A 17,475-nucleotide genomic window follows, 5' to 3' on the forward strand; every position below is an offset into this window, starting at 1 on the left:
ATGGACAGAAAACTGTTCAGTAAAGGCAGACATACGGCTTGCCTAAGAACATTTTGCAGGACTGCAACAAGCTCAACACAAAGAAAGTGTTTCTTTTTTCAGGAAACATTTAGATTTAACAGTACAAACACCTCTCTAAACATAAAATTATTTTTTACTTTTTTTTTTTAAAGACAGAAAGGATATTCTAGAATGGCACAAATATGATGCCCTGCTCCATGCTCACCAATCTATATTAATTCTCAAATTCTGATGGAAACAGAACTGGAAAATGATTTCATGTTTTTGCCCCAGAATATTCACTTGAATTTTTGTTTAAAACTCAGGTCACACCCATTATTTGCATATACTACAGTACCCAAGTCATCAGCAGAAATGACGAGAACAGGGAACTTTACAAGTAGCAAGCAATTATTTGCAGCTAATTTAAGTACTGAACATTTATTTGGGAAGCCTTGTTAGCAATAAACGTCATTAAGTCAGAGAAAGGAAACATTGTGTGACCTAAGCATCCAATTAAAAGTATTATATAACAATTTGAGTTGTCAAATATATGCAGTCAATCAATTGGCTGCAAAAATATACCATAAACAAATGCCCACAGTTATCTGAATAATGAGTAAGCTAGAGAAAAAAAAATCAGATTGTTCTCTGTGGAAAGAGAAAATCTCAATTGCTTGCTCCAAATTGCCTCTTTGCCATCTGTGTATCTTGCATGCTGTTCTTTTTACTTTTCATTGAACAGAATTTGGAAAGTCTTAATTGCTAACTAAATTTATTCAGGAGTCCTTTTCAGTGAATTAGAAATATGCTGCTATAAAATTTGAATAAAGTTTGCTATAAAGTTTGAGCCATAGCACCCTGCAACTGATAGGAAACAGTTTCTTATTGTCATTCATTTAGCACATCTTGAGGAGAAAGGTCCTTTATCTGTTCAAACCTAACTGTACTTGCTGCTGACCCACGCATTCCATTCCAAGCAATGTGCTCACACTCTGCAGTAATGGAGAAGCACATTGGAAACATAGAGAAGTGGCTAGTCCTGGGGAAAATAAACTCAGGCCAGCATCACAGAAATGGCAGAAACTGTTAGGAAAGGGTAACACAAAATAGGAATACAGGCATGTACTGTTTGGAACCACATCCTGCAGTACAAACTGCAAAAGCACAAGGAATTTTTGGAGACTTGTACTCTGGTAATGCAGCTTGAGGGAGTACTGGGAAAAGTTACTCCACAAAGTGAGCTGTCCACCTGAAGTGTATTGCTTTTGTATATCTGCTTACACTAGAGAACAAGAGAGTAAAAGCCACACAGTGCTTCTCTTCTAAGATGGCAGAAAAGCGCTAGTGTTCAGGACACTACAGTTATTATGCTCTCAATCAAGTTAGTTTGTTTAGAAGATCAAGTTAATAGCAACTACAGAGTAATGCTGAAAGTATTACATTGAAACATTACTGATATTAAGATCTGCAAATGGGATAATTTCATCCATGAAATTAAGCTTCATAAACTCCAGCACTGACAAAGTATTGGCACTTCAAGAAATTGCATTGGATTAGTCATCAAGAGGCAAGCATTACAAATATTCACATAGAAGCAGCTCCCATTTTTTCCTCTTTAATTTCACATCTTCAGAAAACTTTGCTAACATGTATGTTATTTCTAGAATGAGGTCTGACAGAAAGCAGCAAACTCTTACAGTTAGGATAATACGAGTCTGAGATCAGCTGTTTGTAACAACTGCAAATCACTTGAAGTCTCTGTGTAAGTTATTCAGATGAATTATGCTGCTTTTCATTTGCTTCAGCCAAAGCTGTCAAAAAAATAAAAAAGACAACAGCTTTTGTTCATCAGTGTCAGCTTGTCTGGCAATTGAAAGCTCTGAAACACCAAGATGAAAACCACGAAGTACACAAAGTTGCATGTCACTGTTAAAGGTAATGCTTTTCTAACAAGCAATTTCATTAGAGATTTAAAATACTATGTTCTCAGAAAGTATATTTGCCTCAAATTTTGAATTCTGAAGTTTTACTTTACAGTCACCTCTCTGAGGTGTTTCTGTTGGTTTTTTTGACAGCTTAATTTTGGAATAATAATTCTTTTACAGGATTTCATTTTATTAATCGTAGTGATAAAAATTTCCTCCTGAACCATAAGTATTAATCAAGAGATATTTTGAAGTTCCCTCACAGATTTAACTCAATTCCTTCTTCACCCTTCAATTAATTTCTTTTTCCTCTTTTCTTAAAACCTCAGAACAAAAGAAATCCCAAATAGTTATGCTATTTGTAAGAAGAAAGCTCTGTGTAGGAAAAAATTATCCACAATATTTCATTAGTTTACTACCCCAGCCACTGGTGAGAGCACCATTCTGGAAGCTGATCTGGAAAGTAATGATGTAAGAGGGACCATGACTCAAAAAACTTAAACGCTGACACCTTGCTAGTACATCTTGACAAGCCAAGACTAGCAAGTACATTTTGACCAGGCTAATCAACTTAATTGTGTATAATTTCAAAACAATATCACTTTTATCCACCAGCAAGTAATATTTTGATCTCATACCTTCAAAGCCATTCCAGTTTAAAGGACTGTTATCAATAGTCCATTCACAAATACGATATTGAAAGGCATTAGGAGTCTGAAAGTTGATATCACCTGTTTCTTATAAATGGATAACAAAATTCATAGGTAGGACTGAAATTCCTGTATTAGCAGGTAAATAATATCAGGTGCAATACAAGCAGGTATCACAGCTATCACAATGCCAAGCTATCTGTGGAATTTACTTCTGTATTAAATATTAAATTTTAAATGTCTGTTCAAGGTCTCAATTTACACATTTCCAAACTACCTTTTCATTCCTCCATACCCCACATTAGTCAAGAGCAAATGAATTGGAATTAAAGCCAAAGCCACAACATAAGGATAGACTCCCGCCTGCATCACCATATAAATTGATTTGAAAGTCAATGCAGGCAGAAACGGCAGTCACTAAATACAAATGGGGACATTCAGAGAATTTAAACAAATCACTAAGACCTGGGTAGAATAATACCACTTCTCAAATGGCCGCATAAACAGGGAAGTCAATTTTAGACAACTCATTTAGAAGCAAGCTTCCTAGAAAGACCACAAAATTGAAATCAGGATGTTCTTCCTCCATATATGAAGTACTATCCCTTTAATTCACTCTCATCAATAGCTTGATCCTTATCCTCCAAGCCAATTTGGATAAGAAATTTATGAGGTTTTATAACTCTAATAATTGGGCTTATTATAAGAAAACCCACAATATACTAAGAATGGTACTCAAAGTTTTGGGATGAAATAAAATGTTTTCAAAGCACAATTAACATTTTATTCTGCTGTTTTTGCTGGTGAGCAAAGCTCAGTAAAAACTCCTTCTGGACGCTTAATGTTAATATTTGATGGTTTGTGGCATTCACATATTGCATAAATATCAATTCCCCTTAACTACACATTAAAATAGTAACATAGTGCCATTTAAAGGGGAAAAAGACAAGTCTTATTTCTCTATCAGTAGTCAGAGTTGGTACACAATGAAAATGTATTTAGATTACTTGCAAGACTCAAGTATTTTAACAATAATAGCAAGGAAAAATGTTTTACATTTTCTCCATAAGTACTATATTCACAGAGAATAATAAATTGCTACAAAAAGAATTTCAACTTAATTCCACTTATCTTTGCACCTCTTTGGCGTGTCATCTAACAAAAGAACTGAGTATCTGAAGCCAGATTTACAATGCTCTCTTCCACGTGTCTAAACACCTCAGTATAAGATCCAGACAATTTTTCTTTTTGAATAGATGCTTAGATATCAGTATTCTAAAGACTGGGAAAGCATCAGCCTATTGATTATATAAATATCTAAGACTAAATCAGAAGCTATCAAGAAATTTATTTTCTAGCTTTACAACAGTATCAGTCTCAGACAACCCCAGTAAGAGGCATGCATTCTCTTACTCCCAGTTACTTCCATTAACCAAGAAAAATGTTTGGTGGACTAACATCAGCCTATAAGTGTCTTTTTAGTGAGATGGCCACCTCAACACCTTACTGGTAGCATTCAAGCACTACGTATGAATTAGCTACTTTCTGCTGGAAGATGTTCAAATCTCACCACTTCAACATCTTCTAGCAGATTTCATGTCATCTTTAAATAGTATTCACTCTCATTAAAACTCATGAGAAAACTTAGAAAATGATCAGAGTGTGGACTTCCAACTCCTGATTTATTCAGGAAAACTCTAGTCAGCTCTGTAGAACTATGAGCTAACTCAAAGGTATCCAGGATAGATTAAAAAACTTAAAGCTATAGTGAATATAGTTGAAATCTGATATAAAAGGCTGGTACTTGCAGTAGCTAAACTAAGAGTGAGAGAAGGAAAATTGAGATGCAGACATGTACAAGCCAGATTTTCATAGTTTCTCTGCCAGACTCATCTCAGACCACAGGAATTGTTAGGGGCTGAGCTTTGGCCCAGTTTATTTTTTTTTTTTAACAATAAAAACCTCCTTCCATTTCCAATTCCAGGGCCACTGTGTGCTCATTTTTATCCCAACCAGATTTCCAATTTATATTGATTAATACCAGACAGTTTACAGTTCCTTTAAGCCACAAGCTGTTCTTATATCTTAGACAAATTGCAACACAAGCTCTTTGCTTGTTATTTAACTAAGCATTCCAAGAATAGCAGAAGTACCACAGCTTTAGGTTTGGTTTTTAAATACTCATGCCCTTTGTCCTAAACTTCTCTATTAAATAATTTCAGCCCTTTCTATGCACCACACCCTCTAAGAACCAGAGCAGACAACAGACAGCACACTTGAAGCCAGCATGGGCAGAATTTTCAGCCAGTTGCTCCCAAACATGAAGTAAAAATGCCAACTTTATTCCCAGCTTTGCCTCAGCAAAGGCATACATTTGAATCATCCTCATCTATTCATTTAGCAGCTTTCCCAATAGTCACAGGTTATTTACTCTAAAATTCTTATTCCTCATTTAAAATGGCCAAGAGGGCAAAAGGGAAGGACTGACATGTAGATAAACTGTAGTACAGACAGAGCAGTTAAAGATAATAAATTTCTACAGAAAAATAGCACAAGAGAAACAGCATCTGTAGTTTTTAATTTTTTATACTCAGATGAGATCATATATCCTGCTATTTTAGTAGGTTCCCAAAAGATCTCCGACAGAAAAAGACCAGGGATTTATTTTTCATCCTGAAAAGCTTTTACTCCCACATTCATAAAACTCAATAAATTGTTGAGAGTGTAATTTCCCCCATGCTCTCCTGAACAACCTTACACAAAAGATGGCTGTTGGCAGGCATAGTTGTCAGTAGGAATTTCAGCAGAATTTTTAGTGCTTGTAACAGAACATAATAGATGTAATTTCATTTGAACTGTTGCCACTAACACAGTAATAAAACTGTGAGTCAAGACCTCACCATCCATCACTATGTAGCTGCTGGGAATTGTTCTGCACATACTTCACCACAGAGGACAGAGTTATGTATCTCTAAGCGTTACTACACCTGAAAAGAATGATAAGCTACATCTGATACATTTTCTTCACAGTGAAAGACACAGCTGCATGTCATCTAAAAAGGAGTTTCCTATCAGTATTTAACAGGTATTTTCACAGCTCTTCCAGTCCTCTACCAATCCAAAAATTAGCAATCTGAACACATTTGCAGCTGAAAACAGTCTGAAAATAAAATATAATACAAAGATGATCATGTGTATATGTACATCTCATAAGAAAAAACAAGTACAATAGTAGGCTTGGATACTTCTGCAGAAATACTGGGAGGAATTGGAAAGAAAGAACATGAGAGAAAGAAACAGACAACAGCAAGGAGTAACAGAAAACAATTATTCTAACCTGCCTATGAAACAAAAGAGCCCCTACTCTATGTAGCACCACATGAAGTGCTGTCACTTAATAGTCTAATATCCTTACAATTATCATCATATTTACTCAGCATCTTTTTTTCTGGCTTTTGAAATACTTCATAAACACATGGATAAATCAAAATCAACTCCTTGCAAAGACACTTGCACTCAAAAAAAGAGTTCCATCTTCTAGCCTCACATTTGTGCCTATTTTCTACTTTTTAATCAATATACATCTAATAAATTTAACAACTAAGGAACCAAAGATGCATAAATCACCACCTCTGTGCCTTACACTGAGGAATTATACTGAGATTCATTGAAGATACTTGTGTATTGCAAAAGCAACATCACTAACATGCAAAGTAAACAGAGTGATCACTGACTAGAATGTATCTTATGGCATGCAAGTGAAATTGCTTTCATCTTCTTAAGTTTACGAACAGGTTGGTGTTTCCCATTTTAAGTGTGAATGGGTCATATAGACCATCATTTCCTATAAAGGATATAAACATATCAGTGCTTTACAGGCAGAAGTACCACTACCACCTTTAGTTAGTGTAACATTCATTAAAATGTTAATAATGTCTGCAAAGAAATGTAGGAATAATTAACACACATTTGGAAAAAACAACATAAGATGTGGCCAAGATCACAGATTTTTTGTGCTACTGATAATAATCTTTCATATTACTTAATTACTAAAATGGAATCTCCCACTCCCCTAGCCTGTTCTCTTAGATGGATCCTTACTACTTCATGGAATTTCAGTAGTCATAATTCAGTAGTCAGAGCTCTGCTTGTGTAAACAATTAACAATCAAAACCCAAACAACTAGACACAACAGTATCATAGTCGCTATTTGATCAATTGGTCAACTTTACAAATGTATCCATGAGAAAACCAAAACATTTGTGTGCTTTCATGCTCTCATATATTGTATAGGTCTTACTTAGTATTTCCTTAGCACAGTACCTAATGAAACATAGAAGTGACAACATTTTATTAGTTCTGTAAATTAAAAATTTATGTCAGCGCAGACCAGAACTGCCCTAATTGGATTATGAAAAATTGCCCGCATGAACTGCAAATATCAATTATACAATAAGATCTAGAAGTTTTTTTCCCCATCACAATTTTGCTTCTCCAGCAGAGGTTCTGAAAGTTTTCATTTTAAGATCCTAACCCTTGGGCATGCTCACAGGGAAAATCTAAAAAACATTCTATAACTAATCCCTTAAACTTAAAAAAAAAAAAAAGTAATGAAAATAGGGATTTACTTGGTGAAATTCCAAAGTAAACACCTGAATATTTCTAGCTGGCCCTAGGCACAATAATTTCTCCTAACATTCACAGGTATCATGTAAAACTTTTAGGAAACTGAGGTGTAATCCCTCATCCTAAACAAATCTTTGTCTGTACAGAGCCCCACTAATCCTAGTGTAACCCCACCTCCCTGAAACAATGCTGCTGCATAGTCCACACAGAAGCAAGGGTGAAATAAGGTTCAACAATTGCAAACATTTATTTGATGTCTATTATCTAACTTTAGTACTGCTGTTCAATATAGGAAAGTCAAGCTTCTTTCCAAGTATGTGACAGATTATGTGACAGATTTGGACATTTGCAGCTTCATTTCATTAGAAGTATTAATTTATGGATGGTGTGTTAAGTGACTCAGTCACAACTTCTTTGGAAAATCAAACTCTGGCTTACATGCCTAAGTTTAGGAGCTAATATAGGCACTGACTTCTACTTTTTAAACAGACCTAGAATTTCATCAAAAAGCTCTGTAAGTTTTCATACCTGACTTATTCCATGATTCTTCTAACAGGATATTCATAAACTGTTACCATGCTGGAAACATGAACAGTTTAAACACTGGAAATTTCCAGATAATATGTGCAGCAGGGTAATGATAAATACGCAACATGCACATTTGTATGACAAAAATGCAACGTAATTGAAAAACACACCATTCACAACATACAGGGTACCATCACAGCAAAGGGCAGCAACATTATGGGTGGAATTAGGAAAAATTTCACTTGTAGATTAAGAGAGGTGGTCTTTCCATTTTTTCAGCACTGGTGAGACCACATCTGCCTGCTGAGTTGGGTTCAGTTCTGGATTTTTCACCAGGTACTGAAGTACCCAAGCAAGCCCAGTGGAAAGGTGACAACATGATTAAGGGACAGGAGCATCTGGGCAAACATTGAAACAGAAAATTTTGTTCTACCCTTAAAACAACTTGATTTCTTCAGAACATAATCAAACACTAAAACACATCATCCAGAGAGGTTGTGAAGTCTCCAAAATTGGATGTTTTCCAGAACACAGACCGACAAGATCCTGAACAACCTTTTCTTGCTGACTGATTTGAGCAGATGGGTTGGCTAAACAACCTGAGTAGCCATCTTCCAGTCATAACAATTCCACAGCTCTAAATTGCTCAGAGCTTTGAATTCCTGGGAGCACATCAGGATAAGTAACTTGAGTTTCTAGAGGGACTCCAGCTCTAAAAGCAGACTTTGGAAATGACAACTGGCTCTACTGTAAGAGCACTAGCTAGTGCTGAAACACCCCGCAGGTCTCGGCAGCGGGTACAACCAGAGGCTGCTGCAGTGCTTTCGCGTTGCATAGCACCATCTCCTGGCGAAATGGAAAAGTGCCGTTTTCTTTTTTTTTTTTGTCAATTTTAATATCTGAAAAAACTCTATCAAGCGTAATTTCTATGTGAGAAACAGTAAAGATGAGTTTTAAAATTATTTAAGATTTAAAATTCTAAAAATCACAGAAAAAGTTTTAAAACCCTGTTTCTCCTAGAAATGCAAAGCAGAAAAAAAATGCTATTTAAAGCATTGAAGCACCATAACCCTTTGATGAAGGGCCAAACTCCATCAGCAAAAGAACCAGGCATCAATCTTGTTTCTGATTTCAGTGTATAAAAACAAAAACAAATGAAAAAAAGTATTGCTCAAAGTAGAAATTACAAAGAAATGAATATACAAAAAACAAGAAAATTGTTAGCACCCTCAGGGACGCCTATGGAGGATAGAAAGGCTCACTTTTCCTTATTTGCCATGAATTGTGCACTTTCTCAATACAGAAGACACCAAAAAGCCTTTCCTCCTATGTCTGTCATCCCTTATACAAGCTAGCATAAGGGAAATGAAATAGACACATCTAAATTGCTTTGAAAAATGCAACAGTCCTCTTAGGAAAGGTAAGGGCCCACATACCTGCTTTGAAATGAACTGCTCTGTGCAGAGCCCACGGTGCCCCATAGTGCTGAATATACACCACAGCAGCACACTTACAGGGGCTCCTGGAACACAGCAACAAACTCACAGGCAAACACTGCCCTATTTTTCCTCTGCATTTTTTAGACCAGCACTATTTTCAAGCAAGGCCACACAGACCAAACACATGCCGGGCACTGCCATCTCAATATGGCTTAACAAGGGCAGGACGAGGCCAAGGAGCCATCAGCGTGGCATCGCAGCAAGTCCTCGCCACAGAGCCCCGCCCTGTCAGGGCCGCCGCGCAGCCGCTCCTCACGCCCTTTCCCGCTCTTTTTTAAAGCTCCGTGACGTCACCGCGAGGCGGGCGGCCGTTACGAGCGCACGTGCACCGCCCCCTGGGGGAAGTCCGTGTGGGCCGCGGGGGTGGTGCGCAGGCGCGCTGTGGGCTGGGCTGCGGGCTGGAGGCGGCGGCCCCATGAGCGGGCGCTGCCGGGCGGGCGCAGCTTCGCTGCTGTGGGGACTCTTTGGTCCCGCAACCCTCGGCCTGGGCGGGAGCATGAGCCTTTGCGGGACGCCGGCCGCCTGTGCGGCGGGGCCCGCGAGTGGCGGCGGCGGCTACTCTTCAGCGCGGCTGAGCCCGCCGTGGCTGCGGCTGCCGGAGGTGGAAGGCGCGGAACCGCAGCGGGCCAACGAGTTGCTTCTGCTGCTGCCGCCGGCCCCGCGCGGCTCGGCCGCGTCTCAGCATCACGTCGTGTACTTCCCGGGGGACGTGCAGGTACGGGGCGAGGTGCGGGGCCGGGAGCGGGGACCCTGCGGCTGAGGGAGCCGGCCCTGCCCGCCGCGTGGGGCTGCGCTGAGGGAAAGCGTCTGTAAATAGTGCTCCGGGCGTCGTTTCTGACGGCGGCGGCGGCGGCGGCGTCTGGAGCTGTGTCAGAGCTTGTCTTTGGAGAGAAGAAGAGGGAATTGGCAAGCTGGGAGCTTTCCAGAGCAGATTTGTGGGTAGTGCAGTCACCGGGGTGCTTTCTAGGTGCTAAAGCCGAGATCGTGCCTGTAAGGATGCAGATGTTGTCTCTAAGGTGACATTCATCATAGAATCAGGAAATCACCGAGGTTGGAAATGACCTACAACACTGTCCAGTCCAACCGTCCGCCTATCACCAGTAGCTCTCACTAAACCATGTTCCTCAACAGTACATCTAAGGGTTCCTTGAATGTCTCCACCACATCCCTGGCAGCCCATTCCAGTGCCTGACAGCTCTTTTGGAGAAGAAACATTTCCTAACATCTAGTCTGAATTTCCCCTGGCACAGCTTGAGGCCATTCCCTCTAGTCTTTAATCTCTAGCTGACCCCCAGCTCACCACAACCTCCCTTCCGATAGATATAGAGAAGACATCAAAAGGCACACGGTAACTGTACGCACTTGGTAGTACATAACTCCCATTTTGAGGATCAGGATGGTCTAAGAAAACCCTTTGGGTTGCCACTGTTGTTTGCGCCTTGTTCAGAGCTTGTGTTGTCCTCAGTACATGTAACTGATCCATGTTCTCTGCTGTTAGAAGTTCAGGGGTGAGGATCATGCATGAGAAAACCTATTCTGAAGATCTGAGTCTGTTGTTTGCCTCTAATAGGACAACCAATATTTCTGAAAATGGAGTAAATACATTATAATTATGTGTTTTGGAGTACCTCTTCTGTGAAGAAAGTTTAAAGAAGCTGGGCTTGTTTAGCTTGGAGAAAAGAAGGCTCCAGGGAGGCCTTGTTGTGGTCTTCCAGTACTTGAAGGGAGATTACATGCAGGAGGGGTCTGGCTTTTTACAGTCCGATAGTGACAGGATAATGAGGGAATGGCTTTATACTAAAAGAGGGGAGATTTAGGTGTTATGATGCAATATTTACTCGGAGTGGTGAGGTGCTGGCACAGGCTGCCCAGAGAAGCTGTGGGTGTCTCATCTCTGCAGGCACTCAAGGCCAGGTTGGATGGGGCCCTGGGCAGACTGATCTAGTGGTTATCAACCCTGCCCTTGGCAGAGGGTTGGAACTGGATGAGCTTTGAGGTTCCTTCCAACCTAAGCCATTCTATGATTCTGTGTCATACTAAAATGAATAATACTTTATTCTTCTTTTGGATTGAGTTCTATAGATATGATGTGTACTTCAAGGTATTAATATTATGTTGTTTTTTGGGATATAAAAATGTGTGGTAAAAATATTAAAGTAGAATAGGTGAATTTAAATGTAACAGTTTCTTTAACATTTTTCTTATTCTCAGAGCCCAGCAAGAGAGCATCTTTGCAGTACAAAACAGTTCTCTTGCTCGTGATCCCTTGTGAATGTACTAAGTGGAGCTGAGCTATTTTTGCAGTGTAGTAATGCGTCTTCTCTATTTTTTAATTTTTCAGAACTATTATGACATCATGTCTTGCCACCCAGAAAACTTTCAGTGGGAGCACTGGAGTTTCGAAAACGTTGCTACCATACTTGCTCGCCGATTCCCTAATAGTTTTATTTGGGTCATAAAGTGTTCTCGAATGCACTTGCACAAATTCAGTTGTTATGACAACTTTGTGGCTAGCAACATGTTTGGAGCACCAGAGCACAGCACGGACTTTGGAGCTTTCAAGCATCTCCACGCATTGCTAGTTAATGCATTCAGACTCTCTCAGAATATTCTGCAGTCTCAGAAAACCGCATGTGGTTTCAGCAAGGATGCAAAAATATCTGCTCATAAATCAGAGCCACAGTCTGTTCCTACAGCAAATGGCTGCTCATCCACAGAAAGAGAGAAAGATTGTGAATGCTCTAATAATTCCGCCATGAACTTCGTTATACCATCTGCTGTAGGTGCAGTGTCATTTACTTTGATTGGCTTCAGTAAAGGTTGTGTGGTTTTGAACCAGCTGCTTTATGAGCTGAAAGAAGCTAAGAAAGACAAAAATATGGACGCCTTCCTAAAAAACATAAAAGCCATTTACTGGTTGGATGGTGGTCACTCGGGAGGAAGCAATACTTGGGTTACTTATCCGGAAGTGCTGAAAGAACTTGCACAGACAGGAATTGAAGTTCATTCTCATGTTACACCGTATCAAGTGTTTGACACAATGAGGTCATGGATTGGGAGAGAGCATGAGAAATTTGTACAGATACTTGAAGAATTGGGCGTGGAAATAAATGATCAACTACATTTTGCTGATGAAGTTCCCTCCTTAGATAACCATTTCCGAGTTCATGAAGTATTTTGAGACTGTATCTAAATAGTATATTCATTGCTAAAGCACTTTTGACACAGGTAAATCCTGTTCTCTAGATTTACAGCTTTGAGCAGATGCTTTCTGAAGAGAATACTACATCAGTACTGAGTTACTAGTGGCTGCCATATATGCATTTCAAGTAGCTTCAAAAGGAGGACATCTGCAAGACGTCATCATTTGATTCCTGAAAAGAAAAAAAAAGAAAAAAAGACTGTTATGAAGAGTTATTCTATAAAAGTTTTGTGTTGTGTGAATGCTTATCGTCAAATTATTGACGGAATTTTTAGTCGTCGGTCTGAAGTCATATGCTGCCTTCAATGGGAGTTTGAAGTACTCAAGACTTTCACGTGTCTGGATGCATCAATTTAGTAGCTTCCAGGGCTAAAAACTTTGGTCTGTCAATAGGAGATACAGCATTAGTTTTTTGGTGTAAGGATTGTTAGAGCAATCTTAGTTCTGTATTTTGCTGAAGATTTTTTCCTTTAGTTAACTAAATCTTCCAGTTTTGTAACATTTCTCCTAATGGAAAAAAAAAGTCATGAGTATTTTTCTTTGGAACAATAGTGCCAATCTGCTTTTCTTTCTGAGCTCCTTGCCTTTACTGTGACTGCAGTGTTTCCTTAACCCATTGCACAGCATCTGCTTGTGAATAGGCATTTTGCCTGGGGAGCTTAAAAATTTAAACATAGCTATGTTGAGTGACCAAGAATGTTTGCAAGGGCATAGTTTATTGCTGTTTCAACATACCTTGCTATTGTTTTGACTAACTTCTCTAAGGACCAGCAGTAATATCTGCATTTTCAGCTCAAGGGGTATTTAGCTCTTCTGATCTTGGAATGATGACATTTTTCTTACAAAGGGCAGCATTAGCATTCATCTGAATCAAAGGCATAAGTACACAGTATATGAGAAGTCACATTAAAAAATTTTAGGCTGTTGCCTGTAGCCATTTCATAGTTCTGCTTGTACAACTATTCTCTCCTTTACATGTAATTCGGTGGTTGCTTGGACAGCCACTCAAAATTCTATATTCAGAGCATAGTGTTCTAAACAGGACATTTAAAAACAAAGCAACAAAACCAGCACAAAACCAAGCTGAACAAATCTTGCTCTTGCCTCAAACCTGAGTATTTTTCAACATGAAAGACGGATGCAATGCATTTTTTTCTACTGTTGTAAGCAACTTCTTCTAATATCTTAGGGAATCCTTCTTAAATACAGCTGCAGCTTTTAACAGTGAACCCGTGGCTTAAAATGGCTTTGGATTTCGTGAAGGGTGGAAGTACAGAAGAAAGTGAAAATTATAGAAACAAATGAGGCTCAATTCTGAGAAAAAAAAATTTATTTTTTTATTTTTATATTTGCTCCCATGTTGGATTGCTTAGTGTACCCTTCCCCTGCTTCTTGCTTCCTATTACTATTAAACTGGGGAAGGAAAGACCTGGGTCACCTTTCCTTTACTGGAATATTTTGAATATACAGCTTTCATTGGAGACAGTATTCTGACATCTCTTGCAAAGTTGCCCACTCTTTATCAATTATCATTTTAATGAGATTCTAAATACTTATCTGTACTAAAGAGGAACTGTTGTCTTTTTGATAACCCTTGTAGCGTATGTCAGGACTCTTTAAAGGAAATGTGGATCACCTTAAAAATGGTTTTAATGGCCTACACATGCTTGCAGATTGCTTGAAATATTGTTGATTATCCACATTTAAATTGAAATAAATAAATATACCACTGATCTTCCTTCCTATCAGTTCAGCTTTGCTGTTTTCAAAAGTAAGCAGACTAATTTAGATATGCTGAGACTTGCCCTATCCAGTAGCAGTGCAGATCGCAGACCAATTTCTGAACAACTCAGTGCCAGCCGAAACAGCAGGAATAGATTGATGAAAGCTTCTGAAAACAGCTATTAAAATATTGGCATCATCTTCAGAAGTTCCTGAACTGCTGTCCTAACACTAACTTGTTTGGTAGAGGTGGCTTACAACAGTTTGTTAAGCAAAATCAGCTCAAGAGTTGCTGTATTAGATTGAAGAATAAGCACTTTGTTAAAAAGCTAATCTTATTTTGAGACTTAATGTTATGGAGGGAAACCTGACTGTTTTGGGTTTTTTTAAATTAGTCTCTAACAGTTGTAGTACTTCGTTGGATGTGCCTCATTCATTATAATGCATGCAAAACTGATGTGCAAAGAATGTAGAAAATAAACTGTTTATAATGGGTGGAAACACTTCATTGTGAGTGTAAAATGATTAAACAGTTGAATTCTGTGCATTATGCTTTGTCAGCAGTTTGTGGTGACCTAGTTTAAAAAACAAATTATTTGAAAGTGTGTTTTTGCAGGGCAGGCTTTGTATTAGCATAGTTGGCATCCATAATTCCAGAAGAGCTTACTGGAAACTTGCATCCCTATGAAAGCTGTTTTGAAGTACCCAAAGGTGTGAACATTTCTATGTTAGGATGAAATGGGTCATAGTTTGTATATGCTTGTTTCTTGATGTAAACTGTAATGGCAGTTTTTCAGTATACTTAGATGTAAATGCCTCAAGTGGGTTTCATTCTTGCTTACACTTATATTTTTGAGTGGAGTAAGGAAACATTACACTGTCCTTAGTGCAACCAGGTGTGTAATAGCTGCTATTCTTTATATTACTTGTTTCTTGCACATAAGGAAAGACATTGTTCAGATTTTGAGAAATACTAACATTTTAAGCCACAGCTGTTAAAAATCCCTTTAAAACAGTGTTCAGCTCTGTGAAACTGTCCAGATTACAGGTAACCTAAATTATTCTGAGTGCATCTTAAATACTAGAAACTTAGCTAACTTTTTTCCTGTCTAGGACTAATTTAGTTGTATTTCTGTAGATGCTTCTGTAATAAATTGGACCTGACATTTTGAAAGGTGATTGAGGGTCCGAGTCTTAAAATGTTACTGGAATCTTTTGTTCTCCCAGTGATAACATCCTTCTGCCTCCTTGTGTAAGTTAGCACTAGCACTTCGTAGTAAGCTGCTCTAGCTTGCTTAATTCACATTATTGCTGATACAGAGAGAACTAATAGGAGTGCCCTGTATTTAAATATTATTGAAATTAAGGTTGCAAAGTCACTTCAGGAATTAGAACGTTATGACTGGATATTCTTGGATAAAAGTGATTGCATATGATCATGCACTTAAGTTTTCCCAAAAGAGTCCTTTTGAGCTGTTTGCAGAAAGAAAAGTCACCTTTTTTTCTTCCTCTTACGGTGTTTGCAACAATGTTGTTCTCTCTCAGCTGACAGTTACTTTGCTATTTGTGTGGAGTGGAGGTATTTATCCTGTCTTAGGGTCTGTAAGTCGAATTATTGAGTTTAGACCATACCCATCCATTTACTTTGAGCACATATCTGAAATTATACTAGGGTCTTCTTTTTCATATATGCTCAGCATAACAGTGGGTTGGTATATATTCACTGTTTTTTGAGATCTTCTTCTAGAGTCTCAAAGCAGGTGTCTGTCAAATGAGCAAAATAACTGAACACGATCTGTTTGAAAACAATCTGCCTGACTGAATTGACTTATTTGATATCACATGGAACCACAACAGGAAAGATGTGGGTAAAATCAAACGCTCCAAAATATCTTTAAACTTTATCAGAAGTAGATTATTTTTCCTCTTCTTGCCTTTGTTGATGTCTGTCTCTCACCTGTCAAGTGGTCTTGTTTTTGAATTTTGTACTTCTGAAGACAACTCTTCTCTGGTCTCTTTCAAATAATTCGTTAAATTATAAGAATACTTTGGACTTGTATAATATTCTCTGTCCAGGTAACTTGAGCTGTTTTGTAAATGTGATTCTGCAATAACTATGATAAAAAAATATATTGGAAAGTTAAAGGACGTGTTTCATGAAAAGTGATGGATGGCTCAGCTGGTTTTGCATTGTTTTAGTGAGTTTACATATGGTACTGGTATTACTGTATATATAATACATTAATCTTGACTAGCTTGAGGTTTTTGTTCCACTGTTTCTAAATAACACTGAAATAATCTATAGTGCTGTGTGTGTTGTAATACAAGACATATGACAGTGTACTCTGTAGCTGATAAGCTACATCGTGTAGCAACCAGCATAGATGTTCTATACTGAGGGACATGGTTTAGTGGGAAATGTTGGTGACAGGTGGATGGCTGACCTGGATGATCTCAGAGGTCTTTTCCAACCTTGGTGAACCTTTGCTTTTGTAGTTGCTTTAGCATAAAACCTGCACTGAGCAGTGCTTTGGATTCTTTGTACCATAGATGCCAAGAGCCTCACAGCCCTTCATGCAGCAACGTAGCTACTAATCTCTGTGCTCTCTTGTGAGCCATACTTTTAGATACTGCCTAGCAGAATCTATAGATGTAAATTTTGTGCAGGGTGTCCCTGTGCAATGCAAAAAGCAAAAGCCCATGTCTCAGATTGCAATCTACGGGAGGCAGCCCCTTCAAATCACGCTTTGGAGTTATTTCTTCAAAATCTTTGCAATCTTGTATTGAAATCTAATTTCATTTTTGTAAAGGTAGATTGAAGGAGAAAAAAAACCACACACCTTACTTACAGTGTTCACAACTTGATAGATATTCAGGCACATGTAAATATTGCTCATGACATCCTTGAGATCAAAGCTGGCTTTCCATTGATCTTACTATCTCTTAACCCTGTTAAGGTCCAAGATGTCTGTTCTCAACTCAAATAAAATAATATGAAGTAACTAAGCCAGTAGTCTAAGATCACATACACCTGTGTGGAGGAGACAGATACTGCTTTTCCCAATGCCAGTCAGGCCGTCCTGACTGAGCTCATTTTAGCAGTATTAGCATTGCGTATTTCACTCTTCCTGCTGACAAAAACAACAAAAAATTACACAGTACTGGCTGTTTCACACCACTAAGGTCCACTGTGAAAAAACTGATTAAGGCAGGCATTTTGCTTAGAGTACTGTGCCTTCTAAGATAGCGACGGCTCTACTGTAGTTTCCTGTCCCTAGGGTTTCATTATGCTTGTTTCTTAAGCGACTCAGGAAGTGCCA

At 38.6% G+C, this 17,475-nt stretch overlaps 1 protein-coding gene across 1 annotated transcript; it reads left to right on the forward strand.

Moving 5' to 3' along the window:
- Window positions 1–9,646: 9,646 nt before the first annotated feature.
- CUNH2orf69 (chromosome unknown C2orf69 homolog) lies at window positions 9,647–12,647 on the forward strand. The gene is made up of 2 exons (XM_065750293.1): window positions 9,647–9,946; window positions 11,573–12,647. The coding sequence occupies exons 1-2, from the start codon at window positions 9,647–9,649 to the stop codon at window positions 12,410–12,412; spliced, it is 1,140 nt and encodes a 379-aa protein (XP_065606365.1). The 3' UTR covers window positions 12,413–12,647.
- The last annotated feature ends 4,828 nt before the right edge of the window (window positions 12,648–17,475 follow it).

The sequence above is a fragment of the Cyrtonyx montezumae genome, unplaced genomic scaffold (genome assembly GCF_038088225.1).
Source record: "Cyrtonyx montezumae isolate F1298 unplaced genomic scaffold, pur_monq_1.0 scaffold_7, whole genome shotgun sequence".
NCBI lineage: Eukaryota > Metazoa > Chordata > Aves > Galliformes > Odontophoridae > Cyrtonyx > Cyrtonyx montezumae.

Excerpts from the sequence above, each read along its gene's own strand:
- CUNH2orf69 (XM_065750293.1), top strand. The coding sequence starts at position 9,647 with ATGAGCGGGCGCTGCCGGGCGGGCGCAGCTTCGCTGCTGTGGGGACTC. Across the intron at positions 9,947-11,572 it reads ACTTCCCGGGGGACGTGCAG|AACTATTATGACATCATGTC; the intron begins GTACGGGGCGAG and ends TTAATTTTTCAG.